The following is an 18,904-nucleotide window of genomic DNA, read 5'->3' as shown; positions in this document are numbered from 1 at the left end:
CCAATGTGGGGGGGGGGGGGGGTGCTGTACAAGCAAGGCGAGTGAGCCAAAATCTGAAATCTGCCACGATATATGCACACATACAAAAAACCCCGGGCAAATTCAGACTAATACAACACCTGCCCTATCGAGGTGGGTCTGTAAATGGTGCCATAGACCTGCAGCTACGCCGGGAACATTAACAACCATTCGGCACCGCCATAGGAATAATTAAAACATACGGGGGGAGCATGATTGGCTAAAATTGACATAGAATCAGCCTTTCGGCTGTTACCTTCGGCCCCCAGCAGCCTCAGAGTCACAGGGTGCAAATTTGAGGGGCGTATTACATTGATAGACGTCTCCCCATGGGTTGCGCTATTTCATGCGCCTACTTTGAAGCATTTAGTACTTTCCTACGCTGGTGCGCAGTCAGTCAGACGGGGACTAGCACAGTTGCGCACTATCCGGATGATTTCCTGCTGGGGGGTCCCCCTGCTATGTGACAGGCTGCCAGAGAGTAGTAAGGGGTTTATGAAGGAATTGGGGGTTCCCATAGCAGAGGAGAAAACTGAGGGCCCAACAGGATACTCACAATATAACCTGGTCTGTACCGGTTACATACGCCCATAATATATATTATCTCTAACTGTGCCGCAATCTCTTGTATATAATGTATACCCTGCTCATTTATGTAACTGTACTTGTCTTAACTCTGTGCCCAGGACATACTTGAAAACGAGAGGTAACTCTCAATGTATTACTTCCTGGTAAAATATTTTATAAATGAATAAGAGACTGTCATTCCTCGGGATAGAGGTTGACACGCGGGCAAGAGAATCACGCTTACCAGCGGACAAAGTCAGGAACCTTAGAACTAGGTCAGGGAGGCCAGGAAGGTGACCCTGAAATAAATGCAGTCACTGCTGGGTCTGCTAAACTTCACCTGCCGAGTAATACCCTTGGGCAGGATGTTTAACCGCAGCTTAGAAAGGGCCACTGCGGGGGTGGGGAAGCCCCAACACCATATGCGAATCACCAGGGAGCTGAGGGCAGACCTGGAGGTATGGGGGGTGGTTTTCTCAGTCAATTTAATGGGAGAAGGCTGTGGGTTACGGACAGCGAGACCAGCGATGCCCTGCAGTTATTCACGGACGCGTTAGGGTTAGGGTTAAGGAGGAGTGGTGTGCGGGTCCATGGCCAGTTGACTGGGGGGAGACGGGGCTAACTAAGAACATGGCTTTCCTGGAGTAGTTCCCCATTATAGTAGCAGTGGAGTTACGGGCCAAGGGATTGGCAAACAGGCATATAATATTCTGGTCAGATAATTTGGGGTTAGTTGCGTCAGTGAACAGCATCGTCACACCCAGTGACAAGGTTATTATGCAGACTGGTCTTGCAGTACATGCAGGGGAATATAAACTTTAAAGCAAAAGATGTCCCAGGGAAGCTCAATGTAATCACAGACGCACTATCTCGCTTTAACTGACCTGCATTTAGGCGGGCAGCCCCAGGCGCGCAGGAAAGAGGTTTGACCTACCCAAATTATCTGTAGCAGTGGGGGCAAAAGGATTGAGCGATTTGGCCTTTGGAAATCATGTTAGTTGGAGCGGCTTTCACCTTGGCTTCCTTGGAGCCTTTAGAATAGGAGTAACAAAATAATGGTGCAGTCTAACGTGCTTTCTGTCTTCACAGTGGGAAGCGCGAGGGCGTGGACAATTTGTATTAATAACATGCGCGGGCGTTTGCAAGCGGTCAGGGTTTAGGGTCACAGCTTGGGGTGTGGGGTGAGTCCCCAGTAAGTGGCCTTATTTGGTCCCCCGGGTGGCGAAAATGTCAGGCCAGTCATCGTAGGGACACGTGAATACCCGAAATGGGGGTCCACCTGATGCGGATGGGCCGCCAGGTAACGGTCCCCCTGAAAAGATTGTGCGGGCTGGAGGCGCCGACGCAGGCGGTCGGTCGCTGTACCCCTGGCACCAATCTTAAGCAGCCGGGCTCTATCCTATGCGGTTAGGCCCAGGCGGCTCTGATAAGGGGGACTTAGGGTGAGTGGATGACGGGGCAGTGGAGAGTGTCTCTCCTGGTGGACGGTAGATTAGGGAGGGTGGAGGAGGGCTCCCCCCGCCGGAAGATACCGAGAATAGGGATGACAAAGGACTAAGATTATGGCTGACAGTTATTTGCAGGTATTGTTAAAACAATAAAGCTGTGACCAATTATTACTTCAACAAAACTGTGTCGTCTCAGTTTGTTACGGGGGTGTAAGTAACCCTCGCAGTAGGTAGGCACACTAAGCCTTTATTGAGCCAAGAAGCTGGGTGATATCAGTCAGGGACTGTAGAGGGGATTTAAGGGGACGGTAGATGCCAGCAATCAGGAAGGGCTTAGAAAAGGGGAGGCAGATTTTGCCAACTAGGATTTCAAAAGAGGGTGGGTTTGGGGGCAATTTAACAGCGTAAATTGTAAGGTGTCTGCAATATAAAATAATACCCCTCCTCTCTTTGACCTATCTTCCCTGAATGGCGATATTTGCATCGAGAGTTTTAGGGGTTAGCCATTTTCTGTGAGAACGATGGCTTTGAGTTTATGCATAAGGCACCATGCCCTTAGTTCATCCAGTTTGGACAGCAGGCTCCGGATATTTATATGGGCGACAGATAGACCTTTTTGGAATTTGAAGGGGATATTTTCAGGTGTACAGTATGGAAAAGAGTTGAAAAGAGAGGGCCTGGGTTAAGTTCAATATCACCTGCTAAAGAGAGTAACAGTAGGAGTAGAAATTTGAATAGTTGTTTGCAAGCTGTAAATTTGTGATGTTTGCCGTTAGAGTGAGTGGTGGTTGGTGTGCTGGTTTTCAGAGTTCTCCACCAACATTCAGCAGATAGTGCCAGGCTTTTCAGTAATCCAGGGTGTATAATGATATTGGGTGTGTGCCAGGAGGGAGGAGTTTAATGGATAGAGAGCGTAACATTTCCACGAGGTCACAAGAAAGAACAGAGTTGAGATACCTAGCAGGTTCATTATCACAGAGGTACTGTAGGTAATGTTGCATGGAGCTGTTGTGAGCCAAGTGACTGTGTGCAGACTAAACCATGTCGTGGCAGGACCTGAAGTGAGCTGTCCATGCAAGGAAGCTCTCAAATGTCATTGAGCTGAAGCAGATCTGTAAAGAAGAATGGGCCAGAATTCCTCAAACCCGATGTGAGAGACTGACCAGCAGTTACAGGAAACGCTGTTGAAGTTATTGCTGCTCAAAGGAGGCGCCACCAGGTACTCAATCTAAAGGGGGCGCCACCAGGTACTGAATCTAAAGGGTCACTTACTTTCTCACACGTGGATAGTGAATGTTGAATAATTTGTAGAAAAATAAATGTTGAAAAAGTATCATGTTTTTGTGCCATTTGTTTGATCAAGTTATCTGTATCTATTATTAGGACTTAGATTAAGATCTAAAAACATTTTAGGTTTGAAATATATGAAAAGATTAAGTGGTTCACAAACTTTTTCTCGCCATTGTACACACACATTAATATATATATATATAAACAAAACACAAAGAAGCGCAAGCACACACTCTTACATCACTAACATTCAGGGATTATTTAACACCTCAAGTCATAAATCGTATACTACACAGTGTTAGGTGTTAGGTTTAGGTCACAGATAACATTCCTATATGCACTGTTTTTACGTTAAACCTAACTTGCTTTATCCATTGTAACATCGCCGGAAGAAGAGATCAGTGTATCTCGAAAGCTCGCACAAATAAAAGCATTTTGTTAGCCACAAAACGGTATCGTCTATTCATTTATGAGATATATATACAGTTGGGTGAAAAAGAAAGTACACCCTCTTTGAATTCTATGGTTTTACATTTAAGGACATAATAACAATCATCTGTTCCTTAGCAGGTCAAAAATGAGGTAAATACAACCTCAGATGAACAACAACACATGACATCTTACACCGTCATGATTTATTTAACTATAATTTATTTATATATTTAATATATTTATTTATATATATAATTTATTTAATCTATTTAATTATAATTTATTTAATTATAAAGCCAAAATGGAGAAGCCATGTGTGAAAAACTAAGTACACCTTATGATTCAATAGCTTGTAGAACCACCTTTAGCAGCAATAACTTGAAGTAATCGTTTTCTGTATGACTTTATCAGTCTCTCACATCATTGTGGAGGAATTTTGTCCCACTCTTCTTTACAACGTTGCTTCAGTTCATTGAGATTTGTGGGCATGTGTTTATGCACAGCTCTCTTAAGGTCCAGCCACAGCATTTCAATCGGGTTGAGGTTTGGACTTTGACTGGGCCATTGCAACACCTTGATTCTTCTCTTTTTCAGCCATTCTGTTGTAAATTTGCTGGTGTGCTTGGGATCATTGTCCTGTTGCATGACCCAATTTCGTCCAAGCTTTTGCTGTCGGACAGATGGCCTCACATTTGACACTAGAATACTTTGTATACAGAGGAGTTCATGGTCCACTCAATGACTGCAAGGTTCCCAGGTCCTGTGGCTGCAAAAACAAGCCCAAATTATCACCCCCCACCATCGTGCTTGACGGTTGGTATGAGGTGTTTGTGCTGATATGCTGTGTTTGGTTTTCGTCAAACGTGGAGCTGTGCATTATGGCCAAACATCTCCACTTTGGTCTCGTCTGTCCAAAGGACATTGTTCCAGAAGTCTTGCGGTTTGTTCAGGTGCAACTTTGCAAACCTAAGCCGTGCTGCCATGTCCTTTTTAGAGAGAAGAGGCTTTTGTAGAGGGAGAACGGGGGTGGCCCGGTATTAAAGGGGTTGCACCCCATTTGGCCATCCCCTGACCTCACCAGGGAGACAAGGGGTTAACTGGGCTGAGGTCCAGAAATGTGATTTAACCCTTGTTATGACATGAAAATGTATATTCCCCTGTTCCCATGCTTTATTGTAACATCTGGTTTAATCAGTGTCTGCATCACACACACAGTAGGATCCATCCGGGAGTACAAGGGTTAATAGTTCTTTAGTGATTATAGCCCTTTGTGTAATTTTCCCGCCTTTTCAGGCACCATTTTGCAGGGTCCCATAGGCCGCCATTGGAGCTCCATGCGTTTCAATGGTGAATCTTGCTGTTTTGGCCCTGTTTCCTGTGAAGCCAGCAGATGGCGTCCGAGAGGAGGAGCGGCGGTTTCCCATTGTAAGTCAATGGGCTCATTGACTTCAATGGAGATCCCTCGAAGGAGCTTTCCAGGAATGAGTTGGCTGCCGTCCAAACTGCAAAACCGCAAAGCGGATACTTTTTCTAAAAGAGAGCTTTGATCACTTATTAGTCAAGTTCAACGACAAGTGGCGTGGGAATAAACAGTTCTAGGGCCCCTAGGAATAAAATTCTTTCTGTCCCTAGTTCCTAGACCTCCCCCCACTCGACCACAACCGGGTCCGCGTATCCTGGACCCCCGATAAGGGTCAAACCGAGAAGAGCGCGTCGCGCCATAGGTTCCAATGGCGGCGGCAGAAACAGCTCAGGAAAACGGCTAAGTGTGTAAAGCTGAAATTTAGGAATCCATAGCTCCGGTTCCGGAGGGTCCAGAGGATCAGGGTTTGGGGTATCTGTAGCCACTGTTCCGGCATCGCTGCAGAACCATCCTTGACCCTCTTGGACCAACCCGACGTAGTATGGACCCCCTTGAAAGTTCGGGACTTTTCCCATAGACTACAATGGCGGCCAATCTCCATTGACCGGCTATGGCGGAAAACCCCCATTGACTTCAACGGCGGCGTCGCCCCGTTGAAAGTCTATGGCGGCGGATTCCCATAGCCGCCAACGGCGGCGGTTTGCCATTGAAAGTCTATGGCGGCGCAGCCCGTTGTTTTCAATGGGGATTTAGTGAAAAACCGTGATTTCATTTACAGCGGAGTTTTTTGTATTAAAATAGGAAACGGTTTAAGGTGTATTTGTGTAACTCCGGTTCCGAAGGTCGTAGCAAGTCGCAAATTGGACCATACGGTGTCCCAGTTCCGGCATTGAGAACTGGGATGTTTGGACCCGCTGGACCCAACGGAACCGGATATTTTAATATGTTTGTGTTTTATCTTTAATACTGTGTCCCAAGGTATGGACAAAACCCAGAGGAAATTCCTTTGGCCATCAGGCAGCAGATGGTCAGAGAAGCGTCCCAATGTCTAGAATTTAAGTGCTGTTCAAAGGAGTTTATCACCTCCACTGTTTACATGAGGGCGGAGATTACTCAAACCAGAGCAGGCTGTAAGTGTCCCATTTCACAACTTACAACAAAGCGTATCCTGCCAGGAATTCCGTTTGGTAGACTGGCTGGCATTCCTGATGCAGATGAGGGGCTACAGAAATGAGACCCCAGAGTTCTAATGCGCATGTGCCAACTAGCAGGGGGGCATGGATCAAAATGTGTTCCCACGTTAATGAGTGGCTAGAGGTAATTGAAGGCCAATCACCTGTACTTAATGTTAAGGATAGGGTTACAAAAGGTTTATAAACTGTTGCCCACCCTTTATCCTTTGTCTTCTGATATCATCTGAATTGTTACCTGATTGCGAGAGAATTGCTATGCAAGATACTGCTGCGGCACAGTTTATTCGAGCATTTGCCCGTTCTGTGCCGCAGCAGTAGCCTGGCGCGTGCCCGAGTGTGACGGGCGCGCGCCGAAGCAGCGGAAGAGCGCCCTCCGATCGGGGCGCTCTCCCTACCGCTGCCGGGTCCGCCGGGTCCCCCGGAACCCCCTGCCGCTGTCCCGCGATCGCGGGACACCAGGGCTCCCTCGGGGAGCCCCTGGACACGCGTGCAGGGGGCGCACGCTCCCGATGACGCGTGACCGCGCGTCTATGACGCGCGGCATGCCGAGGGGCGGCCACTAGCAAGCCGGGAGATTTCCCGGCTTGCGGTACCGACCACACTTCAATAAAGTGTGTCGGTAGTGTACTTCTCATCCCCCATCCCCAAAGTAAGTGTACTTCTTGTCTTGTTACTGTACTATATCATGTGTTCACCTATCCAAAGGAATAAATACAATTTATTATATCTAAGCCTCGTTCAGTTCAAACCCAGTTATTTGGTGTAAACTTACAACCTGTCATAGGCTATCGTCACAGGCTATTAAGTTAACTGGTGGCAGCGGCGGGACTGAACTGGACCTGGATTACAGCATTCTGCGGGGTACTGTGATCCAGTGGGAACTTGATGGTAATTGCAAGTTCCTGGGACTAAAGATATTGAACACACGGTAGTGCAACAAGTAACGCAAGTTGTCACACCACCTCACTGCTGCGACCCAGAACCATGAGTGAAGCGGAAAACGTCTACTACCTGAGGACTAGAATTCAGCTAAAAGACAAGTGCCGTGAATATGGACTGGAATATGAGGACCAGGAGGACGCAGACATGATTGCCGCAATCACGGATTATGAAGCCCGGCGTGCAGAGTCTCAGGATACGGCTCAGCTCGCCCTTGTACAGCCGCCCAGAGATCAGGGACTGAACCCAGTGCCGGGGCGGCAGGATTCCGGGGAGGGAACGAGTGCACCTCCCGGGACAAGTGCGACAGGTAGGGCACTGATGGCTGCGGCCACCAGTCCGTTTACCCCTGAAATGTTGGCACTGATTACAACGTGGGGAGACCGAGGGACAGCAGAGGAGCGGCTAAAGTTTATCTCTATGGCAGTGAACAGACCCGCTTATTGCACCCCGGTCCAAACCCGCAAAGATGAACTCCAACTGGACAAGCACAGTCTCACCAAGTACGTGGAAGGCACTGATCGGATCGACATGTTTTTAAAGAACTTTTAACGCAGTGCCGGCGGTACAAGGTGCTTCCCGAGCATAGGGTTGCACGCTTGGACCCGCTACTCTCCGGCTTGGCTAAACAGACATTGATAGCGCTTCCAGAGGAGTATGCTGATGATTATGCCCACCTGAAAGAACTTTTGCTATTTCAGCACGGTTTTACCCCTGAAGCTTACCGGGGTAAATTCCGGCTGGAGGAGAGGCAGCCTCAGGAGACCTACGTCACCTATGTGACCTGCATGGCTTTATACGGGCTACACTGGGTGGAGGGCTGTGAGGCCAAGACTTACCAACGCCTGCTGGACCTCATCTTTCAGGAGCAGCTCATGCAGCAGTGCCCGCCGGCGGTGAGGGCTTGCGTGTACGACAAAAAGCCCATGACTTACATAGAGGTGGCGAGGATGGCAGATGACTATGTGGTCAGCCGATCCCAGATGACCGCCAAGGCACCAGCCAAAGTGGCGGCGGCGCCGGCCAAGAAAGTTGCGAGTACCCCCCAGTGGACCCAAAAGCCGCCTGCAGGCAGCAGTTCACAGAAGGCGGGAGAGCTCCGGCATGAGCTCCGGTGCTACAACTGTAACAGCACTGGTCACCTCAGACCAGATTGCCCGGAACCCCTGCGTTCCAACGGACCCCATTGGGGGCAACGCACCCCAGCTGCGAAGCCAGTAGCCCGCGTGCGGGTGGCTTCCACCAAAGAACCAGGACCGGTCATGGAAACAACTCCCAGCGAGACGTCCCATGTCACCCCTATCCCGGTTTCATCGGTGCCTACAGCCAGGAGCGGAGGACATCTCAGCTCAGACCTGCAGCAGACGGACGGCCGGAGCAAACATCTCACCCCGGTCACAGTCGGTGACCGGCAAGCAGTCGGCTTGCTGGATTCAGGAGCTGAAGTGACCCTGGTCCGACCTGATATGGTCCGGCCAGAGGAATTACTCCCAGGCCCTGGGAAGCAGATCACTGTGGCCGACAGAGAGCCACGTTTCTTGCAGATGGCCCCCATCTTTTTGGATTGGGAGGAGGGCAAGGGTGTGCGGGAGGTGGGGGTTTTACCCGGTTTGGATGCTGAAATTCTTTTGGGCAACGATCTGGGACCGATGACCTGCACCTACGACCGTGTGCCCCAGCCCGCTGCAGTGGCGGCGTTAACCGGAGCCAGACCGCGGCAATGCCGGCGGCGGCCGCTCCAGTCCCCCAGCCTTTGGGACCAACGTTAGCGGAGGGCACAGAGGAGCCCGGGGAGGTAAGCCAGGATCAGTTGCAACCACAGGCTGACTTACTGTTCCCCCTTACCTTGTCCCCTTCCCCTGACAATGACCTGACTGGGGGGTGGCCAGACTTAGGAGCCCAGTTTAGGGAGGCAGTGAAGACTGACCCTACCCTGGCCGGCTTGAGACTTCGGGCGTCCGAATCTCAGGCAGGGGAAGGCACTGAGCACTGCCCATGGCATAAGGGACTCCTATACAGAGAAGAAGGGAACCCGGGGATAGAGGAGGGGGTGACCGGTAAGCGACAGCTAGTAGTGCCCCAGGGTTACTGACAGCAATTGTTACGGATAGCTCACTCTATTCCGTTAGCGGGACATCAGGGGGTCACCAGGACGCGAGCCCGGTTATCACAGCGTTACTACTGGCCGGGGGCATCCCGGGATGTGAGCAACTTCTGCCGCTCCTGTGATGCCTGCCAGCGAGTGGGTAAGGAGGGCGACCGTGTGAAATCACCCCTGAGACCCCTACCGATAATAGGGGAACCCTTCCAGAAGGTAGCGATGGACCTTATAGGACCCCTTATGATTCCAAGCAGGTCAGGGAAGCGCTACATCCTCACAGTGGTGGATTTTGCCACCCGGTACCCTGAGGCAGTAGCGCTTGGCACCATAAATACAATTTATTATATCTAAGCCTCGTTCAGTTCAAACCCAGTTATTTGGTGTAAACTTACAACCTGTCATAAGCTATCGTCACAGCTTTCTCCTGGCAACCCTTTCAAACAAACCATACTTGTTCAATCTTTTTCTAATTGTACTGTCATGAACTTTAACATTTAACATGCTAACTGAGGCCTGTAGAGTCTGAGATGTAACTCTAGGGTTTTTTGCAATTTCTCTGAGCATTGCACGGTCTGACCTTGGGGTGAATTTGCTGGGATGTCCACTCCTGGGAAGATTGGCAATTGTCTTGAATGTTTTCCACTTTGAATAATCTTTCTCACTGTAGAATGATGGACTTTCATTTGTTTGGAAATGGCCTCATAACCCTTCCCAGATTGATGGGCAGCAACAATTGCTTCTCTAAGATCATTGCTGATGTCTTTCCTCCTTGGCATTGTGTAAACACACACCTGAATGCTCCAGACCAGCAAAATGCTAAACCTTCGGCTTTATAGAGGTGGTCACACTTGCTGATGATCAAGTAATCAAGGGCCTTTGATTAGCAGCACCTGTCTGCTACTTAGCATCTTAATTCCTATGGAAGCAGTAAGGGTGTACTTAGTTTTTCACACATAGCTTCTCCATTTTGGCTTTATGTTTGTTAAATAAATCATGACACGGTGTAATATGTCATGTGGTGTTGTTCACCTGAGGTTGTATTTACCTAATTTTAAGACGTGCTAAGGAACAGATGATTGTTATTATGTCCTGATATGTAAAACCATAGAATTCAAAGAGGGTGTACTTTCTTTTTCACATGACTATATATGTATATATGTATATATACACTATGTGTGAAAAACTAAGTACACACATATATATATATATATATATATATATATATATTACAAACACACACATACATACAGTATATATTTATATACACACACATTCTGTACAGTTCTCTAAAATATATATAACACACACTCACACGCTCATTGTATTCTTACCTTAAACTTATATTTGGTCAAATAATATAGGTCCTTAAAGGTGAAGTCGCAGACCTGAGAATGCCTCGGCTCGCCATCCATGGTCACGGTAAAGTTGTCACTCGGCCCATTTTTGTTGATTGGACCATCACATTTGATGTTGATAACGTTATTCGGTCCAATATTTGATATAACATAAGTAAAGTTGCCAGGTTCTGTGACAGGGACACAATGCGTTAGTCACATGCACAAAACTAACTATCCACAGAGACTTAATGGCCTAGTCACTAAGGCCGCGCTTATAGTGCCGGCGACGCGGATTCGCCCAAAAAACAAAAGCATTGCCACCGCTGCCGCGTGCGCTTATAGTGCACGCACGGCGACAAGCGACGGAGCAACGTCGTGAACGCCCAGCGCCGGCAAAATTTGATTTTTCAAGGGCCGTCGCGTCACGTGACGGCCCTTTAACAAATCAAATTGCGGGAATCCCGCGATGCCGCCGACCGGCGAAACATAACTTTCGCCGGTGGCGACGGGTGACGTCACCCATCGTGTCACCGTCGGCGGCACTATAGGGAAGCCTTTGGCGGAGTTTCATCTCACCCCTGCACATCACACCTCACTCATCCTCCCCTCTCACATCGCACAGTCATCCTGCTCCCACTCACACCCCCCCTCACATCGCACACGCATCCTGCTCCCACTCACATCCCCCCTCACATCGCACAGTCATCCTGCTCCCACTCACATCCCCCCTCACATCGCACACGCATCCTGCTCCCACTCACATCCCCCCTCACATCGCACAGTCATCCTCCTCCCACTCACATCCCCCCTCACATCGCACACACATCCTCCTCCCACTCACATCCCCCCTCACATCGCACACGCATCCTGCTCCCACTCACATCCCCCCTCACATTGCACAGTCATCCCCCTCCCACTCACATCCCCCCTCACATCGCACAGTCATCCTCCTCCCACTCACATCCCCCCTCACATCGCACACGCATCCTCCTCCCACTCACATCCCCCCTCACATCGCACACGCATCCTCCTCCCACTCACATCCCCCCTCACATCGCACACGCATCCTCCTCCCACTCACATCCCCCCTCACATCGCACACGCATCCTCCTCCCACTCACATCCCCTCTCACATCGCACACGCATCCTCCTCCCACTCACATCCCCCCTCACATCGCACAGTCATCCTCCTCCCACTCACATCCCCCTCACATCGCACACGCATCCTCCTCCCACTCACATCCCCCCTCACATCGCACACGCATCCTCTTCCCACTCACATCCCCCCTCATATCGCACACACATCCTCCTCCCACTCACATCGCACACGCATCACACACACACCCTTCTCTTACTAAAGCCACAAACCCTCCCCCTCCTCACACACAGCCCTCACCTTCTTCCCCCTCCCCTACCCTCCTCACACACAGCCCTCCCCCTCCTCACACACAGCCCTCACCTCCTTCCCCCTCCCCTACCCCTCCTCACACACAGCCCTCACCTCCTTCCCCCTCCCCTACCCCTCCTCACACACAGCCCTCACCTCCTTCCCCCTCCCCTACCCCTCCTCACACACAGCCCTCACCTCTTTCCCCCTCCCCTACCCCTCCTCACACACAGCCCTCACCTCCTTCCCCCTCCCCTACCCCTCCTCACACAGCCCTCACCTCCTTCCCCCTCCCCTACCCCTCCTCACACACAGCCCCCCCTCCTCACACACAGCCCCCCCCTCCTCACACACAGCCCTCACCTCCTTCCCCCTCCCCTACCCCTCCTCTCACACAGTCCCTCCCCTCCTCACACGCAGCCCTCACCTCCTTCCCCCTCCCCTACCCCTCCTCACACACAGCCCCCCCCCCTCCTCACACACAGCCCCCCCTCCTCACACACAGCCCTCACCTCCTTCCCCCTCCCCTACCCCTCCTCTCACACAGTCCCTCCCCTCCTCACACACAGCCCTCACCTCCTTCCCCCTCCCCTACCCCTCCTCACACACAGCCCTCACCTCCTTCCCCCTCCCCTACCCCTCCTCACACACAGCCCTCACCTCCTTCCCCCTCCCCTACCCCTCCTCACACACAGCCCTCACCTCCTTCCCCCTCCCCTACCCCTCCCTCACACACAGCCCTCCCCTCCTCACACACAGCCCTCCCCTCCTCACACACAGCCCTCACCTCCATCCCCCTCCGCTACCCCTCCTCACACACAGCCCTCACCTCCTTCCCCCTCCCCTACCCCTCCTCACACACAGCCCTCCCCCTCCTCACACACAGCCCTCACCTCCTTCCCCCTCCCCTACCCCTCCTCACACACAGCCCTCCCCCTCCTCACACACAGCCCTCACCTCCTTCCCCCTCCCCTACCCCTCCTCACTCCCCTCCTCACACACAGCCCTCTCCTCACCCACAGCCCTCCCCTCCCTCCCCCTCCACACACACAGCCCTCCCCTCCCTCCCCCTCCACACACACAGCCCTCCCCTCGCTCCCTCCCCCTCCTCCCTCACACACAGCCCTCCCCCTCCCTCACACACAGCCCCTCCCTCACACACAGCCCTCCCCTCCCTCACACAGAGCCCTCCCTCACACACAGCCCTCCCCCTCCCTCACACACAGCCCTCTCCCTCCCTCACACACAGCCCCCCCCTCCCTCACACACAGCCCTCACCTCCTCCCCCTCCCCTACCCCTCCTCACACACAGCCCTCCCCTCCTCACACACAGCCCTCCCCTCCTCACACACAGCCCTCACCTCCTTCCCCCTCCCCTACCCCTCCCTCACACACAGCCCTCCCCTCCTCACACACAGCCCTCACCTCCATCCCCCTCCGCTACCCCTCCCTCACACACAGCCCCCCCCTCCCTCACATACAGCCCACCCCCTCCCTCACACACAGCCCTCCCCCCCCTCACACACAGCCCTCCCCTCCCTCACACACAGCCCTCCCCCTCCCTCACACACAGCCCTCCCCCTCCCTCACACACAGCCCTCCCCTCCTCACACACAGCCCTCACCTCCATCCCCCTCCGCTACCCCTCCCTCACACACAGCCCTCCCCCCCCTCACACACAGCCCTCCCCTCCCTCACACACAGCCCTCCCCCTACCTCACACACAGCCCTCCCCCTCCCTCACACACAGCCCTCCCCTCCCTCACACACAGCCCTCCCCCCCTCACACACAGCCCTCCCCTCCCTCACACACAGCCCTCCCCCTCCCTCACACACAGCCCTCCCCCTCCCTCACACACAGCCCTCCCCCCCTCACACACAGCCCTCCCCTCCCTCACACACAGCCCTCCCCTCCCTCACACACAGCCCTCCCCTCCCTCACACACAGCCCTCCCCTCCCTCACACACAGCCCTCACCTCCTTCCCCCTCCCCTACCCTCCTCACACACAGCCCTCACCTCCATCCCCCTCCGCTACCCCTCCCTCACACACAGCCCTCCCCCCCTCACACACAGCCCTCCCCTCCCTTACACACAGCCCTCCCCCCCTCACACACAGCCCTCCCCTCCCTCACACACAGCCCTCCCCCTCCCTCACACACAGCCCTCCCCCCCCTCACACACAGCCCTCCCCCCCCTCACACACAGCCCTCCCCTCCCTCACACACAGCCCTCCCCCTCCCTCACACACAGCCCTCCCCTCCCTCACACACAGCCCTCCCCCCCCTCACACACAGCCCTCCCCTCCCTCACACACAGCCCTCCCCTCCCTCACACACAGCCCTCCCCTCCCTCACACACAGCCCTCCCCCTCCCTCACACACAGCCCTCCCCCTCCCTCACACACAGCCCTCCCCCTCCCTCACACACAGCCCTCCCCTCCCTCACACACAGCCCTCCACTCCCTCACACACAGCCCTCTCCCTCCCTCACACACAGCCCTCCCCCTCCCTCACACACAGCCCTCCCCCTCCTCACACACAGCCCTCCCCTCCCTCACACACAGCCCTCCCCCTCCCTCACACACAGCCCTCCCCCTCCCTCACACACAGCCCTCCCCCTCCCTCACACACAGACCTCTCCCTCCCTCACACACAGCCCCCCCCCTCCCTCACACACAGCCCTCCCCTCGCTCCCTCCCCCCTCCTCCCCCTCACTCACACACAGCCCTCCCCTTCCCTCACACACAGCCCTCCCCCTCCCTCACACACAGCCCTCCCCCTCCCTCACATACAGCCCTCCCCCTCCTCACACACAGCCCTCCCCACCCTCACACACAGCCCTCCCCTCCCTCACACACAGCCCTCCCCTCCCTCACACACAGCCCTCCCCTCCCTCACACACAGCCCTCCCCTCCCTCACACACAGCCCTCCCCTCCCTCACACAGCCCTCCCCTCGCTCCCTCCCCCTCCTCCCCCTCCCTCACACACAGCCCCCCCTCCCTCACACACAGCCCTCCCCCTCCCTCACACACAGCCCTCCCCCTCCCTCACACACAGCCGTCCCCTCCCTCACACACAGCCCTACCCTCCCTCACACACAGCCCTACCCTCCCTCACACACAGCCCTACCCTCCCTCACACACAGCCCTACCCTCGCTCCCTCCCCCTCCTCCCCCTCCCTCACACACAGCCCCCCCTCCCTCACACACTGCCCCCCCCTCCCTCACACACAGCCCTCCCCCTCCCTCACACACAGCCCTCCCCCTCCCTCACAGCCCTCCCCCCCTCACACACAGCCCTCCCCTCCCTCACACACAGCCCTCCCCTCCCTTACACACAGCCCTCCCCCTCCCTCACACACAGCCCTCCCCTCCCTCACACACAGCCCTCCCCCTCCCTCACACACAGCCCTCCCCTCCCTCACACACAGCCCTCCCCTCCCTCACACACAGCCCTCCCCTCCCTCACACACAGCCCTCCCCTCCCTCACACACAGCCCTCCCCTCCCTCACACACAGCCCTCCCCTCCCTCACACACAGCCCTCCCCTCCCTCACACACAGCCCTCCCCCTCCCTCACACACAGCCCTCCCCTCCCTCACACACAGCCCTCCCCCTCCCTCACACACAGTCCTCCCCCCTCACTCACACACAGCCCTCTCCCTCACACACAGCCCTCCCCTCGCTCCCTCCCCCTCCTCCCTCACACACAGCCCCCCCCTCCATCACACACAGCCCTCCCCTCCCTCACACACAGCCCTCCCCCTCCCTCACACACAGCCCTCCCCCTCCCTCACACACAGCCCTCCCCCCCTCACACACAGCCCTCCCCTCCCTCACACACAGCCCTCCCCTCCCTCACACACAGCCCTCCCCTCCCTCACACACAGCCCTCCCCCTCCCTCACACACAGCCCTCCCCTCCTCACACACAGCCCTCAGTCACTAGCTGAGCAGCAGACAGTGTTCCCCCGGCACACACACGGTGGAGGTTTCGGGCTCCCATGTTGATACTGTACTACGGTGTCCCGGCTTCAAAACTGGGGATAAACCGGTGAAAAAAACAGCCCCAGATTTATCAAAGAAAAGCAATTTTATTAAAAGCAGTTTGAGGTTTAAATCTAATGCTGTTTTTGCACCCGGGAGACATTAGTGAATGACCCCCATCGTGTCACGCTTAGAGACGGTAAATGTGTCAAAATTCAAATCTTTACATATTTTTTAAATCTTTTTTTTTTTTAATTTTCTAATACTTTCCATTTCCCCCTTTCTTTGTGTGAGCAAATATTCTAATATTCTCCAATTTCAAATAAAAGTATCTTCCGTTAGAGCCGTGGTTTAACCTTGTTTTGCTTAGGGAACCTCAGAATTTGATTGTGAAATTCTGGGGAACCCCCCACCCCCGACTCTTGTGTTTCTCCCACCCCACACTCTCCCCCTTACGCTCCCTCCCCCCACACTTTCTCCCTTATGCTCCCTCTCCCCCTCTCTCTTCTATACACACACACACACACACTCCCCTCACACACAGACACACGCTCTCTCAACCTCCCCCGTACAGATACACTCTCTCTCCCCCTACCTCACACTCTCCCTCACACGCTCTCTCTTTCTCCCTCACACAGACACACACACTCTTCCACTCCCCCACACACACACTCTCCCACATAGACAGACACACACACTCTCTGCCCCTCCCTCACACACACACACTCTCCCTCACACACATACGCACACACACTCTCTCCCCCTCCCGCAAACAGACACGCACTCTCTCTCCCCCTACCTCACACAGAGACACACACTCTTCCACTCCCCACGGCCACACACACAGACACACTCCTACACACAGACACACCCTCTCCCACCTCCCACACAGACACACACACACTCTCTCTCTCCTCTCTCCTCCCTCACACACGTGCACACACTCTCTCCCCCACACAGACACACACACACTCTCTCTCTCCTCTCTCCTCCCTCACACACGTGCACACACTCTCTCTCCCCCACACAGACACACGCTCCCCCCCTCCCTCCCTCACACACACGTGCACACACTCTCTCCCCCACACAGACACACACACTCTCTCCTCCTCCCTCACACACACGTGCACACACACTCTCTCTCTCCTCTCTCCTCCCTCACACACGTGCACACACTCTCTCTCCCCCACACAGACACACACTCCCCCCCTCCCTCCCTCACACACACGTGCACACACTCTCTCCCCCACACAGACACACACACTCTCTCCTCCTCCCTCACACACACGTGCACACACGCTCTCCTCCCATACAGACACACTGTCTCTGTAAGGGAGCCGGTGTTGAGAGCCTGCACTGATCTTTCCTCTCCCTCCTGTCAAAGTAGAAAGAAGTGTGATGCTACTGTAGCCCCCTGTAAACAGCTCAGGCTATACCTACCTTCCTTCTACTGCGGTAAGTCCTGTTAAGATCAGGCGCCAGTACTCATTATGGGTTTTCCCCCTTCATAGCCCTAACCTGAATGGCAGACGCAGGCCTGGACTCTGCTGCAGGCGTGAGCAAGAGGGGAGGTTCTGCTGACACCATGAGGGGAGGGGCTAGCTCTATATTTAGCAGCCCACTCGGGTGAGTGAGTGTTGTTCTTCGTCCTTGCTGTGTGCTATGTTCCTTTATCTGACTGATGGTCCTTTAATGAAGAGTTCGAGCGAGCAGAGAGACCAAGGGTCTACAGCTGCTGAGTATTAGGCCGTGAGCCCCGACTCCTGCGGAACGGTCCGAGGAGTATCTGGCGGCTACGGGCTCCCCGGCGCAGAGTGCCGGATGAGAGCGAGAGGAACCAAACTGATCAGCGTCTGTAAGTAGAGCTGATAGAATCATAGACTGGTGGACCAATGCCCTCACCCCGCTGCCAGGGGTGATGGGAAGAGAATTCAAGACCCACCCCGAGGCTAACCTCGGGGGTGGGCCACGGGGTATTGCAGCCCTAGCTCAGACCATCCTGTCGGCCAAGTGACTTGGAGGGAAGGAGAGGAGGAGGTCGTGGAAGTGGAGAGGAGGAGGTCGTGGGAGTGGAGCGGGTTGTACCCTGTACTGGCGATTGTATTGTGGCTGCTGGAAGCCTTGTCGTTGGGATATCGTTGCTCTGTCAAATAAAGAGACTGTTCTGTACCCGTAAAGACTGTGTGTGATTTGGAGAGTATAACCCTGGGACCCGAGGGGTTCTTCTATACCGGTCCTGTCCCATTACCCTGGGAGTATAGAAGATGGAGGCGCTGCACCACTGAGATAATATGGAGGCTACCACCCCAGAAGCCCGGTCCTGGCTCCCCCACAACATCGCGGGAAGCTCAGGCCCTCCTGTTCCTCACAGGTACGCACCACCACACCTGTAACCCACCCCCATGCATCCCTCACACTCCCGTAGAGACTGGGGGGGGGGGGGAGGGAACAGGGTTACACTACAAAAATTAGAGAGAATTCCATCCATAGTATATAATAATAATAATAATAATCCAGATGACAATGGAGTGTCCAGGAGAATTGAGTAGATATACAATAGGAAGGGATACAGTATGTGTCTAGTGGAGTCCACTTGACCACCACAGATTAAACACAGTAATAAACACCCAACCAAGCTTAAACAAATCAGGAAATAAAGTTGCACAGGTATCCATATATATATATATATGACAGGGCCCTGCGGCCCTTTACCTGTGTGCTTCTATGGACATCCCAGACATCAGGGGCGTGCAGTACATCCAGAGGTAAATGCAGTAGAACAGTTGCAGATGACGGGCAGCACTGCCAGACGAATCCAGCTCCCAGCTTTACCAGAAAGTAG

General features: G+C 53.8%; 1 protein-coding gene across 1 annotated transcript in view; it reads right to left on the bottom strand.

Moving 5' to 3' along the window:
• PTPRC (protein tyrosine phosphatase receptor type C) overlaps positions 1-18,904 on the bottom strand; it is a 179,273-nt gene that overhangs the window by 60,801 nt on the left and 99,568 nt on the right. The window contains exon 13 of the mRNA XM_075617052.1: positions 10,683-10,876. Coding sequence (XP_075473167.1) covers positions 10,683-10,876 — 194 coding nt within the window. The remainder of the gene's footprint in view (positions 1-10,682; positions 10,877-18,904) is intronic.

Source organism: Ascaphus truei, chromosome 10, assembly GCF_040206685.1.
Source record: "Ascaphus truei isolate aAscTru1 chromosome 10, aAscTru1.hap1, whole genome shotgun sequence".
Taxonomy (NCBI): Eukaryota; Metazoa; Chordata; class Amphibia; order Anura; family Ascaphidae; genus Ascaphus; species Ascaphus truei.
Note: the sequence above shows the minus strand (reverse complement) of the source record. Positions and strands in the feature narration are given on the sequence as shown.